Source organism: Cucurbita pepo, chromosome LG04 (genome assembly GCF_002806865.2).
Source record: "Cucurbita pepo subsp. pepo cultivar mu-cu-16 chromosome LG04, ASM280686v2, whole genome shotgun sequence".
Classification (NCBI taxonomy): Eukaryota; Viridiplantae; Streptophyta; class Magnoliopsida; order Cucurbitales; family Cucurbitaceae; genus Cucurbita; species Cucurbita pepo.
In genome coordinates, this window is record NC_036641.1 from 7218188 (window position 1) to 7232951 (window position 14764).

At 34.9% G+C, this 14764-nt stretch overlaps 3 protein-coding genes across 4 annotated transcripts; 1 reads left to right on the plus strand and 2 right to left on the minus strand.

Moving 5' to 3' along the window:
- Window positions 1–1130: 1130 nt before the first annotated feature.
- On the minus strand, window positions 1131–3501 carry LOC111792840 (protein translation factor SUI1 homolog). The gene is made up of 5 exons (XM_023674440.1): window positions 3410–3501; window positions 2547–2657; window positions 2251–2456; window positions 1549–1602; window positions 1131–1455 (listed from the first exon to the last, which is right to left on the minus strand). Exons 2-5 carry the CDS (start codon window positions 2581–2583, stop codon window positions 1411–1413), a joined length of 342 nt encoding a protein of 113 aa, XP_023530208.1. The 5' UTR covers window positions 2584–2657; window positions 3410–3501; the 3' UTR covers window positions 1131–1410.
- Window positions 3502–4926: 1425 nt separating this feature from the next.
- On the minus strand, window positions 4927–7071 carry LOC111792839 (protein translation factor SUI1 homolog). Of its 2 annotated transcripts, none has more exons than XM_023674438.1 (5): window positions 6952–7071; window positions 6059–6175; window positions 5741–5946; window positions 5336–5389; window positions 4927–5244 (listed from the first exon to the last, which is right to left on the minus strand). In XM_023674438.1, exons 2-5 carry the CDS (start codon window positions 6093–6095, stop codon window positions 5200–5202), a joined length of 342 nt encoding a protein of 113 aa, XP_023530206.1. In that variant the 5' UTR covers window positions 6096–6175; window positions 6952–7071; the 3' UTR covers window positions 4927–5199. The 2 variants fall into 2 exon arrangements, with proteins under 2 accessions (XP_023530206.1, XP_023530207.1); XM_023674439.1 differs by having other exon boundaries at window positions 6059–6104; window positions 6952–7039.
- A 5643-nt stretch (window positions 7072–12714) lies between these two features.
- Window positions 12715–14618, plus strand: LOC111792934 (peroxidase 56-like). The gene is made up of 4 exons (XM_023674563.1): window positions 12715–12939; window positions 13450–13638; window positions 13761–13926; window positions 14001–14618. Exons 1-4 carry the CDS (start codon window positions 12715–12717, stop codon window positions 14405–14407), a joined length of 987 nt encoding a protein of 328 aa, XP_023530331.1. The 3' UTR covers window positions 14408–14618.
- Window positions 14619–14764: the final 146 nt, after the last annotated feature.

Sequence of the window (14764 nt, forward strand, 5' to 3'; positions counted from 1 at the left end):
CTTAAACAAAACCATTTCGAATCTCAACTCAAGCAAATTGATGTGATGCATGATTAAACATTGAGTGCGATTTTATAGTTATAAAATGTCTACGGCAATGTTTTTCGTAAGCTATTGTATCCATTATTTCTTGTGTATTACACATAAAATTCAATGTAAATAATGGACAACTCATTGATTACTTGAACGAGTGAGATTGTGAAAGAGTCGTGTACCGAGATGCAAACAAATTGTTATAAAGAAACATATAGAGATTTGGTGAGGACAAATATTCTAATTCTAAAAACACAAAAAAGTTTAAGATTTGTGTATTATAATTTTGAAGCATAAAATCTGACAGCCTGGTTCATATCTTTCAATACATATGTTTCTGCAAATCCTATGCTTAATTAATGAGGATTTTGACGGCTGCAATAACAAAATATTGCACAACTTTATCATTATTTATTCTTCTTCATTATTATTATATACACAACAGCCAAAGGATGCAAGTAATCAAGAAAGGAATCGAACCTTCATTAACATTATTTTAGTTAAATTATAAGTCAGAAGTCCCTTTCATTCTGTCCACGTTCGGATAGGTTTTTTGAACTTTCAAGATGTCAAATAGGTTCGAAGAAATTCATTAATCTAAAACAAAAATGTTAAGTAGGTCAATGACATAACAAAATTAAAAGCTTGCAAACTACTTCAACAAGTGCAACACTCGCTCCCAACATCGAGTGAGTTAACCCAATTTAATACACATCGCCTACAGTCGAGCAATGTTTTGAGAAGAAGGTTTTAGAAAACAGGACAGAGATTTTCGAAAGCGGATTTGAAAGTAAGAATGAGAGTAGATTTGAAGGCAACGTTAAATAACTATAAACAAAATGCAACACAACGACTTCTTCAAGTACTATTAAATGTTATAATTTAACCTTTACATCTTGTTTATTGATACCATATACAAGAAGTCGAAATCCAAAAGGTTCAAATCTTCATACCGTGCATTTGTACAAACAGATAAATTCACGATATCCTAACTCGAGTAACGAATGCAGCAGAGCAGCCTCATGAATGAATAAAAGTAAAGTACAAAAACATAATTTGATGGTGGGGAAAGCAGGGGAAATGCAGAGTCTCAGAGATGAACAATGCTGTGCACATATATAATATATTTGGTCCATGTGATCAAGAAGAGAGAACAGGAAAAGTGGTATTAACTAAAAGAGCCCAATAATAATGATAATGATAATGATAATAATAACAATAATCCATGACTTAGTCTGTCTGCATAACAACAAACCAAAGCATCCGGAGTTGTAACATGCACTCACAACTTCTAAACGTAGTTCTATCATATATTATGTCCACTACTGTCAGTTAAGCTGCTGTAAACAGTAATAGAATTGCCAACCTTGAAGCTCTTTAGAAACCGTGAATCTTTATATTTTCCTTCTTCACAATCCCAGCCTATCATCACAATGCGGAAACAAAAGAGAATCAATATATAATACTCAATCATTCACTCTCATCTCAACTATATAATATTCAATCATTCATTACCTGCACAAGGAAGGTAGACACATTCTTTCTTTGGTCTCCCTGAAGTTGTATAACCTGCATAAAGTGAAAATCCTTGTGTCAGTGGTTCGAATCTATTGATTTCTAAGCAAATAGTCCTTAGGACACGTAGCCGGGACCTGATTTGGAAATTCAAATGAAAGAGGAAGGAAAACAAGTAGATTTGATATAAGAAAGCTACTCCATTACACGTGATGTCATTGATTGTGGAGTGGGATGATACTTTTCTTTTCCCCGCAAAAAGAAAAGTATATGCATCTAAGCGAATAGGCATAGCAAACCACCAATATTGGTTTGCCCTCGGTATTCCCCTCGTGTATGCTATGCCTATTCGCTCGCGGTCATGCTATGCCTTCTCTGAGCGAATAGGCATAGCAAAGTGTAATTGTGACACTTAACATACACGAGGGGAAAACCGAGGGAAGACAAGTGAGGTAGAGTGAAAAAGTGTGTATTGTCTGTTCGGAGAAGCCTAATGGACCCCGTTCGGTTATGTTAATTTGGGGAGCCCTGGATTCGTTTGTTTTTACCATTATTCTTGCTCCCCCATTTGTTCTAAGTTCTAACACTAAAGCCAACATGACCCTTCTCTCCACATTATCCAAAATCGAAAACTATTAGTCTCTTTTAGTTTTAATGTTAGGTGCATAAATATAAATCATTTGAGGGAGATGGAGACCGGACCTGGCCTAGCTCAGGATCTTGCACAACTGTGCCATTACAGCAAAATTCCTTCTTCAGGTCCTTAAGTATTTTGTTATAACTAAACTCCTTCTTCAATCCTTGAACAGTTGTCAGACTTTTTCTCCCGTTACGTTGCTGTATGCGCACATGAACATACTCTTTTGCCCCGGCTCCTGAGTCCTCAGCATTTGCATCAGCAAATGGGTCTGACCATCAAATACAATTAATGAATTATCAAACCAACCGGTGCAACTTACTAAAAAGTAAAAACCAAGAACAGGGAGTTGTGAAGTTACCAAAAGCAGATGGAATCTGCACGTTGAATTCAGACATGAAACTTGGCTGTCCGTAGTAGAACACAGGTAACCAGCAAAAAAATTATGCGCTCTCAATTAAGCCGCTCAAAACTGCAAAAGACAAAAGAAACAGAAATGAAACCGCAGACACAGAAGCACCAATATGATCCACCCATGATCCCCATATATCTCCAAGTCCTGTTTTCAATCTTTGATCCTCCCGATCCCCACAGCCCATACAGACTTCTTTGTCAAAGATCAAAAGCGCATACACTCAACAATTCAAAACCTCAATCATAAAAGTAACAGAAACCAAAACTTAGCAGATTAAAACATAGGTTATGAACAATAAAAGCAAAGTTGATGGACTTTCACTACACTCCTTATGTATTTTCTTCAAATCCACGGTAACAAATTGAAGAAACTTAAGCTCTATAAGGGATCAAACAATCAAAAGAACCCGATAACCAATCATGTCTTTGCAACCTAAATTAGAAGGTAATAATTCTACCAATATCTCGCGAAGAACGCAGAAGAACACCCAAACACACACAATCATAAGCAACCTATCAGACAGAAGAAGCAAATTGAGGATCAAAATAATGTGCATAAATTAAATATAAAAAGAAACAGAAGCCACTCAATAACAATCAAACCAGGTATAAGGTTTGATTAAGAAACATCAAAACACTTACATCTCAGAAAAATCCAAGAAAACTAACGGATATTGTGCTTCGATCTCAAAAAAAAAAAAAAAAACCCTAACCCAAACAAAGAAATTGGAACAGACTGAACGAAAAAACAAACAGAAAATGAATTTTGCATAGATGAAATGAAGGAGAGAGCGATGAACAGGAATTTACCAGGAGAAAAAGGTGTGAATCCGGAGCGAAGAGGCGTGAAACTGAATGGTTAGAAGTCAAAATGAAGATTATATATAAGAGAGAAATTTGGAAAGCCACACAAACCTTCTACTATATCGATATTAGCCGGTTTTGGATTTTTTTAACTATTTATTTTTTGACGGTGGAGATGAGAGAGATCGAAGTTGATCTGACGGCTCATGGTTATCATTGAAACGACGTCACTTTCTAGCTTTTTCATTTTTCTATATCATCATAATTATTGCGTGGAAAGGGCAATTATTGTCTACTGTCACTCACACTTTAACGCTTACTTTAGCGGGTCCCACCTAATCGTAATTGACCAAACAGGTCAATGCCATAATGCTTTATAAATTCTATTATCGTTTATTCTTTGAAAAAATTCCATTATCTTATCATTTAATTAAAGTTGAGGAATCACATAAAATCTTTAAAAAAATATATGAAAAGAATCTGACCAAAATTATTTGTTCCCACCAAAAAAGAAATTATATGATAAAATTATTTAAAATAAGAACGTTTAAAATGATAATTAATATTTTATTCACTGAACTATGTTCAAATTGACAATAATCTTTAAATAAAACAATTATATATGAATTTGAGAATTTAGAGTTCAAATTTGACAATAATCTTTAAAAAAAAAAATTATACATGAATTTGAGAATTTATAATCATTTGTTTGTATAACTATAATAAATAGTCTAATTAAATTTTGGATGGTTTATAATTGTTTTAATTAGATAACTACAAATGTATAAACATATTTTATTTTGACATCAAAATTTATATATAGTACTTTATACATCAAATATTTGAGTTACAATCGAATATAACTTTACTAAATAAGTTGCTAATTATCATTGTTAATATTAATAATTTGATGTTGATGTATAGAAAATAGCAAGTCGAAAAATGTTGATATTTAAGTATTTAATGGGATATTAACAATAAGAGCTACAGCAATCATGAAAAGAAACACATTTAACTTCATTCATTTCTTCTTTTGGTTGACAAACATATTTACAAACAGAATGGACAATGAATTACCCGATTCAACTCCTAAATTCTAAGTCCCTCGAGAACGGGAGATTCATCCAACTTCGCACCTAAAACCAAAATATCAAAGCCTTCTCTAGTGAGTAAAAATGATACGTTGGAATTCCTCCCCATAACTCGATCTAGGCAGGAATGAAAGACAAAAGACTTTTTCTCGAAATATAGACCAATGCCCTAATTGCAAAAGAAAAATGGCTAGGAAAGTTCTGAATCCGCCCTCAACTGGCGAAGAGTCGAAGAAAGCCAAAACGCCCCAAAGCCGAATTGTGGAGGCCATATTCCTTTTGGATATCAAAAGAAAGTAGATGCTCCCTCTACATTCAATTCATTTAGAGGCAAAAGAATAACTTATCTCAGAATCTCCATTTACAACCTTCCTTTTTCTCATACACAGGAAAGATGCAGTTTTTCATGGATAAGCGATGCTCAGCAGATAATATATCTAGTGCTGGTTAACATCCAGCCAATCACATTCAAGAAAAAGATAGGTCGAACGTCGCGTGACAAGAAAACAGACAACATGTCATTTAATTTAAAGGGACCAATGATCCATAACTTCGTCTGCATAACAAAGCAAAGCTAACGTACATGGATCAAGAGTTGTAATGTAACAGGCACTCACTTCAAGTTCTAAAGAAGATAGGTATATAATGTCCACTACTACCAGTTAAGCTGCTGTAAACAGAAATAGAACTCGATCGTGCTGCTTTTTAGAAACCGTGAATCTTGATGTTCTCCTTCTTCACAATGCCAGCCTATCGATAAGGAAAAAAGGGTGAACGTGTCAAAAATTGTTTTACCAAAAAACATTATCATGGTCACAGGGTATATACAGTCCTTCATTACCTGCACAAGGAAGGTAGACACATTCTTTCTTTGGTCTCCCTGAAGTTGTATAACCTGCAAGGCAACCATTACGAGCAACGTTATTGATTGTGGCATTGAAGCATAGAAAAGAGCGAGAGGAGGAAGGGGGCGAACGGGCAAAACATATGTATGGAACCATTCCTTCCATCTATACGGTTAAATTGCAAAGTATCCAATAAACCCGTCTAGGTTATTGTGAATAATAACCTGATCGACATAAATGCACATAATTGACCCGCAGTTTTACATAGAAACTGCGGAGTTGCACCTCAGCACCCCACGTTTGGATAAAGTGAAAACGTATTATGTCTCTTCAAATGATATGGGCATCAACGAAAAAACGGAGGGATTAATACACTAGTCATTTAGGGTGGTAGAACTGACCTGGCCTAGCTCAGGATCTTGCACAACTGTGCCATTACAGCAAAATTCCTTCTTCAGATCCTTGAGTATCTTGTTATAACTAAACTCCTTCTTCAATCCTTGGACAGTTGTCAGGCTTTTTCTCCCGTTGCGTTGCTGAATGCGCACGTGAACATACTCTTTTGACCCAGCTCCTGAGTCCTCAGCATTTGCATCAGCAAATGGGTCTAACCAACGAATAAAATTAATTAGTTTTGAAATGAAACGAATCTATAGACTTCTAATGCAACACAACCTTACGAAATAGTAAAAAACTAGATTAGTTTTTGAGAAAGTTACCAAAAGCAGATGGAATCTGCACGTTGAATTCAGACATGAAACTTGGCTGTCCGAAGTAGAACACAGGTAACCAACAAGCAAATAAGAAATATTATCTGAATTAAGCTGTGCTCAAATCTGCAAGACATAACAGATCCCGAGTTGAAACCACAAGATACAGAAGCATCAATTTGGTCACAAACAAAAAAAAATAATCCACCCCTCATCCTCATACAACCACAAGTCCAACGTTTAATCAACGATCCTTTCGATCCCCTCACACACTTTTCAATTCAATATCAAAAGAGCATACACTCCAAAATTCAAACCCTCTAGAAAATAACAATGAACAAAATTTAGTAGATCAAACTGTAAAGTACGAACCAAGAACACATTAATTAAAGGTTCTTTTAATAACGCTAAATTTCGTTTAATGTTCTATATGGGATCAAACAGACAAGGAAGATAGTATCTATCGGCTTTTTCACTCCACGAACCAAATAGCCAACCCTGTCCTGTCCTCGGAATCTAAATCATACGTCTTTTCTTATTTGAAATTCGGTATCAAAAATCATACCAATAATAACCCCCCCAACACAGACACACAATTATAAGCAGCGGATCAGAGAGAGAAAGAGGAGTAAACCGAGGATTCAAATATTGTGGATCAGTTAAATGAAAAGCAGAAACATGCCAGATGAAACAGAACAACAATCAAACGAAAAAAGAAACGATTATATCCGAAAAAACTAACAGATCTTGCCCTACGATCTCAATACACGCAGAAAAAGAAACCCTAACCTAGATAAAGAAATCGTAATCGGGTGAAGAAGAAATCAATAAAACAATAACCATAGAAAAAAGAAATTGTGCATCGATTAACATGAAAGAAACAAAGAAGAACAAGAAATTACCGGGAGAAAAAGCTGTGAATCCGGAGACAAAGAGACCTGAAACAAGAGATCTCCAAGAAAAATGAAGTTTATATGTGAGAGAAATTGTGCAAGCCAAGCCACACAAACCTCTATTGCCTTAAATCAAGTCGGTTGTGGTATTTCTCCTATTTATTTTTTGACGGTGGGGATAGAATCTTGTAGCTAATCTGACGGCTCGTGGCTATGCTTCAAACGACATCGTTTAAACCTTCCCTTCCCCTAAATTAAATTAGCATTAAATCTGACCAATCCTTATTGACCAAAAATTTTCGTACTTTCTTTGAATTTCGACCTCCATAATAAACGACGTCGTTTGTGGAGTTTTCATTTTGTTTATAATTTATATGATATTCATAATTAATAATCATTATACATAAGACTAAATAAATCTACCTTTTCATATCCATTAAAATTGAGTACAAGTTTTTTAGGGTTTGTATTTGAATCAAACTAAGTTTCAAATCTGTCCACTGCTAGCAGATATTGTAATAATTATACATAGGGAGATGGTTTTGATACCATTTGTAATAATTCAAGTCCACCGCTAGCAGATATTGTCTGTTTTGGTTGTAATAATTCAAGCTCACCGTTAGCCGATATTGTCTATTTTGGCCCATTATGTATCTTTGTTATTCTTAGAAATGTTTCATTTCACTCTCCAATCAATATGGGATCTCACAATCCACCCCTCTTGGAGGCCAATGTAACATCCCAGATCCACCGAGATATTGTTCTCTTTGGGCTTTCCCTTTCTGGCTTCCCCTCAAGGCTTTAAAACGCGTCTGCTAGGGGAAGGTTTCCACACTGTTATAAATGGTGGTTTGTTCTCCTCCCCAACCAATGTGGGACATCACAGCCGACGTCCTTGCTGACACATCATATTGTGTCTAGCTCTGATACCATTTGTAGCAGCCTAAACTCATTGTTAACATATATCGTCTATCTTAGCCCGTCACGTATCGTTGTTAGTCTTCCAGTTTTAAAATGGATCTGGTAGAGAGAGATTTCCACATACTCATAAGAAATGTTTTGTTCTTCTACACGTGGGATCTCACACCCTATTTCATTCATCTATGAAAAAAAAAATGAAAAAAAAATCTTATTCCAATAAAATTGGGAAATTACTGTTAATTAAGTCATCGAAAAAAGATACAACTTATCAGTATAAGTAGTAGATATTAATTATTTTTAAAAATATGATATTAATTCATTCATATACCATTTAGTCAGACGTTACAATAATCACAGAAACTATAAAAAATTATAGAGTATATATATATTTGGAAAATATATATTTATTTTAAGCTAAGGAAATCATTCTTTAAAATGCATAAAATATGGTAATAAACTTTTTATAACGGTTTTAGTATTAAATTTATTTGGAATTAATGAAATATATATATATATATATATATATATAGAAAGTGTATCTCATGAGCTTAATTTCCGTAACTCCACACCACACTCATTTCCGATCTCCAAACTAACACCGAAAATGCAGCAATTATGAACAATTTTTTGAACGCTCATTGGTCATTTAAATCAACAAAAAAAAAAATTAAAATTAAAATTAAGGCCAAAACGACGACGGCGACGGCGACGATGAAATTGGTGGCCGAGAACTTGACTGGTTCTCTGTTATACGTTGAGGTTGACGACGGCGCCACCGTTCTTGATCTGAGAACCGAGATCAGTTCCCAGCAGAGCCTCCCTTCCGAGCGTCTCCTCTTCGTTCCCGACCACGACCGTGGCCGTCTCATTTCCGCCGGCGACGACGAAACCTCGCTCGTTGATTTTGGGCTCCGAGATGGGTCGCTGATTTACGTCTTTTTCTGTCCACTTGATGACGAGGGTGTGGATGATCTTGATGCTCGTCAGCTGTTCTTTAACTGTCCTGATCTTCTTCTCTTTCAGTAGCCGCTCATGGAGTTTCGTCAAAATTAGGGTTTTTGTTGAGTCAAGATTTGAATATTTTTTTCTCGATAATACATATTATAATCAATCGATATGGTGTTGTATATTGATCATTTAGGAACGTTAAAGATTGGTTCTCCTTCGCCAACTGAACACAATTCATGTGAAAATACGTGCATATGCTCTATCTTGGCTCGCGACGTGCATATGCTCTATCTTGGCTCGCGACGCGCGCACGCTCTATCTTGGCTCGCGACGCGCGCACGCTCTATCTTCTATCTTGATTCACTCCGTTCTATCGACGCTCTATCTTCTATCTTGATTCACTCCGTTCTATCGACGCTCTATCTTCTATCTTGATTCACTCCGTTCTATCGACGCTCTATCTTCTATCTTGATTCACTCCGTTCTATCGACGCTCTATCTTCTATCTTGATTCACTCCGTTCGTTCTATCGACGCTCTATCTTCTATCTTGATTCACTCCGTTCGTTCTATCGACGCTCTATCTTGATCCACGACCTAAGTTTAGGTCCGAACATTATAATTGAGTCATGGGTCGGTTTTCGTCTACAAATCATACCTACATTCAAGTCTCAACAATATAATTTATTCATGGGTCGGTTTACGATAAACATGCTATTTTGTTAGATTTATGTATAGATCATTTATTTTCTTTATATAAATTGTAATAGAGATGTTGAATTCTTATTTTTTTTAAGTTCAATATTTATTTGAATTAAAAAGAAAAAAAAAATCTAAATGAATATTATATATATATATATATATATATATATATATATATATATATATATATTTAATTTAATATATATATTTTTTATTTTAAGCTAGGAACAAGAAGTGAAAATATTTAATATTTTTTGTTTGTTTCTGGAAAAACTAATATTTTCCCTATTTAAAATAAACAGGGAAATACCTAAAGAGAGAAATATCCATAATTAAAAATGAAATTAAATTTCTTTTTAATATTTGAAATACAAAATAAATAAAAATTGGAAATAATCTCCATAATATTTGCCTTCAATTTTTATCTTAAATTCTTAATTTATCTAAACAATATTTTTTTTTAATAACTCTTTAAATTAAATTTATTTTTAGTTTAAAATTAATGGTTGTTAAATTAATTAAATAATAATAATAATTTTATGTAAAAAATTATTTACTAAAACTAAACCTAAATGATTTTCAAATGGGTTTAATTTCAAAAACTTGTTTTTGAAAATTATATAATTTTTTATTTTTAAAAATTATAGAATAATTATCTAAAATTTTATTTGTTTAATTGAATATCACCTATCCCACTAGTAGTGGTAGGTATATTAGTACAAAATTATATATATTTTTTTTATTTTTAATATCATTTTCAACTTTTTTTTTTTTTTAATATCATTTTCAACTTTTTTTTTTTTTTTTTTTTTTATAATAGCTAAATAATTGAAACATTTATAGCCCATCAAATCCTTGTAGATTCAAATTCTTATTTTTCTTATTTTCTAATTTCTATAGGTCCAAATTGATGTCACTCCTTTTCCACAACATTATTTTTTAAATATTTTTAATATATGATAGGTAAGATGTCACATTTAAAATATAAAATATAATTGTATATAATAAGATAATTCTCTTTTACTTTAAACCAACTAGAAATTATAATTTAAGTTTAAACCAAGTAGTAATATTTGATGATAAATAACGATCACTGGTAGTAGATATTGTCTGTTTTGACTCGTTATATATCGTCATTAGCCTCACAGTTTTAAAACGCGTCTACTAGAGAAGTTTCCATTTGTAACAGCTCAAGTCTACTGCTAGTAGATATTGTCAGGTTTGACCCATTACGTATCGTCGTTAGTCTCACGGTTTTAAAACACGTCTACGAGGGAGAGGTTTCCACACCCTTATAAAGAATGATTTGTTCTCCTCTCGAACTAATGTGGGATCTTATAATCCACCTCTGTTGAGGGCCCTGCATCCTCGCTCGCACACCGCTCAGTGTCTAGTTCTGATACCATTTGTAACAGCCCAAGCCCACTGTTAGTAGATATTATCCGTTTTGGCCCATTACATATTGTCATCAGTCTCGTGGTTTGCATCTACTAAGGAGAGGTTTCTACACCCTGATAAAGAATGTTTCGCTCCCCTCTCCAACCAATGTGAGATCTCGCAGTTTAGTAGCTTCTTATACATTCATAGGTTCGAATTCTCATCTCCTATCTCCCTCTTCATAACCTAAACACTCACAACACTAACCGAACATAAAAATTTCTTAACTAGAGACCAAAACTTTACGTTCTAACTTAACTAAGTACGGTTCTCTCCTTCCTTCTTCGCCCCGCCTCCACTAAAAATGTTATTCCGACCATTGACCAGTCAACCTTCAACCAAGGTTTGACGGGTCAAAAACTCAATTAAAAAGTCAAAGCTATCAAGTCAACCCACATAAAGCAGTTAACACCCAGGAGTATAAAATGCAAAGCACTAACCGGAAATTATAAAAATAAATTAAAAATTGAGAATGTTTTATTTAGAAAATGGAATATTTAAATTAAATGTCAACGCTTTCCCTATGGCCGTTTTATTAATTCAATTTCGTATTAAATAATTATCAACTTGATGACGTGCCATGCAGGATTGTTTTTTTCTCCTCTAATTATTTTCCATTATTATCCAGCTGTTTATGGTAATTTCCATTTTTTTTTATCGTAAATAGACAGCTAAATGCAATTGTTTAATTATTTATTAAAATTATTAATTATTTAAATTCAATTTGATTATTATATGTTTGGATTAGTCTTTTCTGGTGGTTGGAGAGCATTATTATTTTTTTCATTAATAATTTCTTTTTAAGTCATTCGGTAAATAATTAATTAAAGTTGAATTAACATTAAATAAAAAAGGATAAAACTTGGAATAACCCTAACCCGAGAAACCCGAGAATAACAATGTCACGCAAAAGTACAAGGAAACGACCTAAATAGTAAGTAGCCGAGCTAGGTATAGTTCGACTGAATTATGCTTCAACCGAAGGTGAAAGCGGGAAAAAAACGAAATAGTCAAAGAACAAATTTCACATCGGAATTCTCAACTGAAAAAATGTCAAAAATGGGTGTACGAGATAAACCTTGGTTTGGTGAATTTGAAGTTGGTCTTTACATAACATAAAGGATATGAATGAAGAACGGGCGCCCAGTCCATGCATCCCGAGTAGAAAGCTAACTTCAGAAGCCACTCACTTCTATTCTGGTTGTGATTGTCTATGAGGCACCCAGCTCATGCATTCCGAGTAGAGAGCTAACTTCGGAAGCCACTCACTTCTATTCTGATTGGGATTGTCTATGAGGCACCCAGTCCATGCATCTCGAGCAGAGAGCTAACCTCGGAAGCCACTCGCTTCTATTTTGATTGGGATTGTCTATGAGGCGCCCAATCCATACATCCTGAGCAGAGAGCTAACCTCGGAAGTCACTCACTTCTATTCTAGTTGGGATTGTCTATTGATGCAAAACTATACCTCGATCGAAAGATAAGACGTTTGAATTTTGGTTGATTTATTTAATATATTATCGGAATGTACGGTAAAAATTACTTAAAATTATATATTTATTTATTTATTAGTTAAAAGACACTTCAACCAACCAAAAATTAAAAGAGAAGAAACTCTATGGAATAAAAGTCTAACAAGACATGTCGTTCATGACAAGTTCAAACTTCAAACCCAAAACTCAAACTATAAAATCCGACCAACTTCTAGTGCAATTCGCCATATCTTAAGAGCTTTGAGTTAGCTGAAGTTCTCTTCTTCAAAACCATGGCCATTTCTTCCAAGCTTTTTTCCCTTCTCTTTTTGCAGCTAATGCTCGCCTCGTCTCTCTCGACCATCGCCGAAGCACATGGCTTGTCGTCTAAGTTTTATCGGTACACCTGCCCCGGGTTGGAGTATACTGTCGCCAAAACGGTAGCTTTGTATATTCAGAAACAACCTACTCTAGCCGCTTCTTTATTGAGGATGCACTTCCACGACTGTTTCGTTAGGGTAATTGCTATATTTTCGTGTTTCAATTTTGTTTACTCTTGTCCAATCTATCGATAGTAACTAAAGATGGGGAGGAAGCGGGAACATTAATTACCCGTTAGATAAATGAGGCTAAGGACGGGAATATATTCCCGACCTCACCCAAATTTCCGCCCTATTTAATATAAATATATTTTCAATACATAATTGTTTAAAAAAATAATATACGAAGAAAAATTACATGTGGAACTCGATCCCTAAAAAATAAATAGAGAATTTCGTGGAGATAAAAAATGAAACAGATGGAAGATGGAGACGGGAAATTTCTGCCCCGTAGACATCTCTAATAGTAACTACTAAAATTTATAACTAACACGAGCATGGATTAACTCTTTTTATTTCATAATCATAACGTAGAAATTGAATAAAACCTAAGAAATAGTAATTTGTGTCTTCTTTAATGAGCTATGACGGGTGTTGATTATCACTCTTGAATCGATGATTAATTTGTCGTACGTGTCAAAATGACAGGGTTGTGACGGTTCTGTGCTGCTAAATTCGACACCAAACAACCAAGCCGAGAAAGATTCTATTCCCAACCTTACTCTAAGAGGCTACAATGTCGTCGACGCTGTTAAAGCTGCTGTTGAAAAACAGTGCCCTGGTGTCGTTTCATGTGCTGATATCCTCGCTTTGGTGGCTCGGGACGCCGTTAGAATGGTAAATTACAATTTACCCCTCGTACCCACTAAATTTGTAATTTAACTAAAAACTAAACAAATACATAATAATAATAATAATAATAATAAATAAATAAATAATATTTTTGTAATTTGTTTCAGATTGGAGGCCCATTCTGGAATGTTCCAACAGGGAGAAGAGACGGAACTGTGTCGATCTCAAGAGAAGCCCTAATCAATTTGCCGCCTCCCTTCGCCAACATCTCATCTCTCAAGACAAGTTTCCTCTCCCTAGGTCTCTCCGTCAAAGATCTCGTCGTTTTATCCGGTAAATCTCTCTCACATTCTTTCATTTTCTCCATTTTTTCCGATCATAAACCACTGTCGCTTCAATTTCTTCAGGAGCACACACAATCGGAGTCTCGAAATGCAGTTCCTTCTCCAACCGCCTCTACAATTTCACCGGCAATGGCGACGCCGATCCGAAATTAGACAAATACTACGCCGTCGCATTGAAAGGTAAATGCAAGCCAAACGACCAGAAATCGATCGTCGAGATGGATCCAGGAAGCTTCAAGACCTTCGATGGAAGTTACTACACTCTCGTCTCCAAGAGAAGAGGTTTGTTCCAGTCCGATTCCGCTCTTCTCGACGATCCTGACACCAAAGCCTACGTTGTGTTACAAGCAGAAACACGCGGCGCTACTTTCGCCGTCGATTTCGCTGAATCGATGATCAGTATGGGACAGATCGGCGTCCTCACCGGCAACGACGGCGAAATTAGGCGCCAATGTAGCGTTGTTAACTGATTTGCAGAAACGGATTGCAGTTCTTTTTCAGGCGAGTGGGAATAATCGTCTGATGATTCGTTCGTTTTGATTCGGTGTGTGCGTTTCATGTTTCTGTTCTGTAGGATCGCGTGGAAACACGTGCGGTTCTGATTTCATCTTCATTTGTCGTGTGATTCAATCCAATTATTATTATTGTTATTTATTCAATATGAAATTCAAATGTTTTTAATTTTTTTTTTTGAGTTATATTAAGTTAAAAATATTTATAACTTTATATTAGGATACAACTCTCTCTCTTATAAAGGGTGTTTTGTAACTGTCCTGATTCACCACTAGTAAATACTGTCTTCTTTGGGCTTCCCCTTTCGGGCTTCC

Coding starts and splice junctions, on each gene's coding strand:
- LOC111792840 (XM_023674440.1), bottom strand. CDS start 2,583: ATGTCTGAATTCAACGTGCAGATTCCATCTGCTTTTG. Junction 2,457..2,546: donor GCAGATTCCATCTGCTTTTG/GTAACTTCACAA, acceptor TTTGATGGTCAG/ACCCATTTGCTGATGCAAAT. Junction 1,603..2,250: donor AAGATCCTGAGCTAGGCCAG/GTCCGGTCTCCA, acceptor CACTTTATGCAG/GTTATACAACTTCAGGGAGA.
- LOC111792839 (XM_023674438.1), bottom strand. CDS start 6,095: ATGTCTGAATTCAACGTGCAGATTCCATCTGCTTTTG. Junction 5,947..6,058: donor GCAGATTCCATCTGCTTTTG/GTAACTTTCTCA, acceptor TTCGTTGGTTAG/ACCCATTTGCTGATGCAAAT. Junction 5,390..5,740: donor AAGATCCTGAGCTAGGCCAG/GTCAGTTCTACC, acceptor GTTGCCTTGCAG/GTTATACAACTTCAGGGAGA.
- LOC111792934 (XM_023674563.1), top strand. CDS start 12,715: ATGGCCATTTCTTCCAAGCTTTTTTCCCTTCTCTTTTTGCAGCTAATG. Junction 12,940..13,449: donor TCCACGACTGTTTCGTTAGG/GTAATTGCTATA, acceptor TCAAAATGACAG/GGTTGTGACGGTTCTGTGCT. Junction 13,639..13,760: donor CTCGGGACGCCGTTAGAATG/GTAAATTACAAT, acceptor AATTTGTTTCAG/ATTGGAGGCCCATTCTGGAA.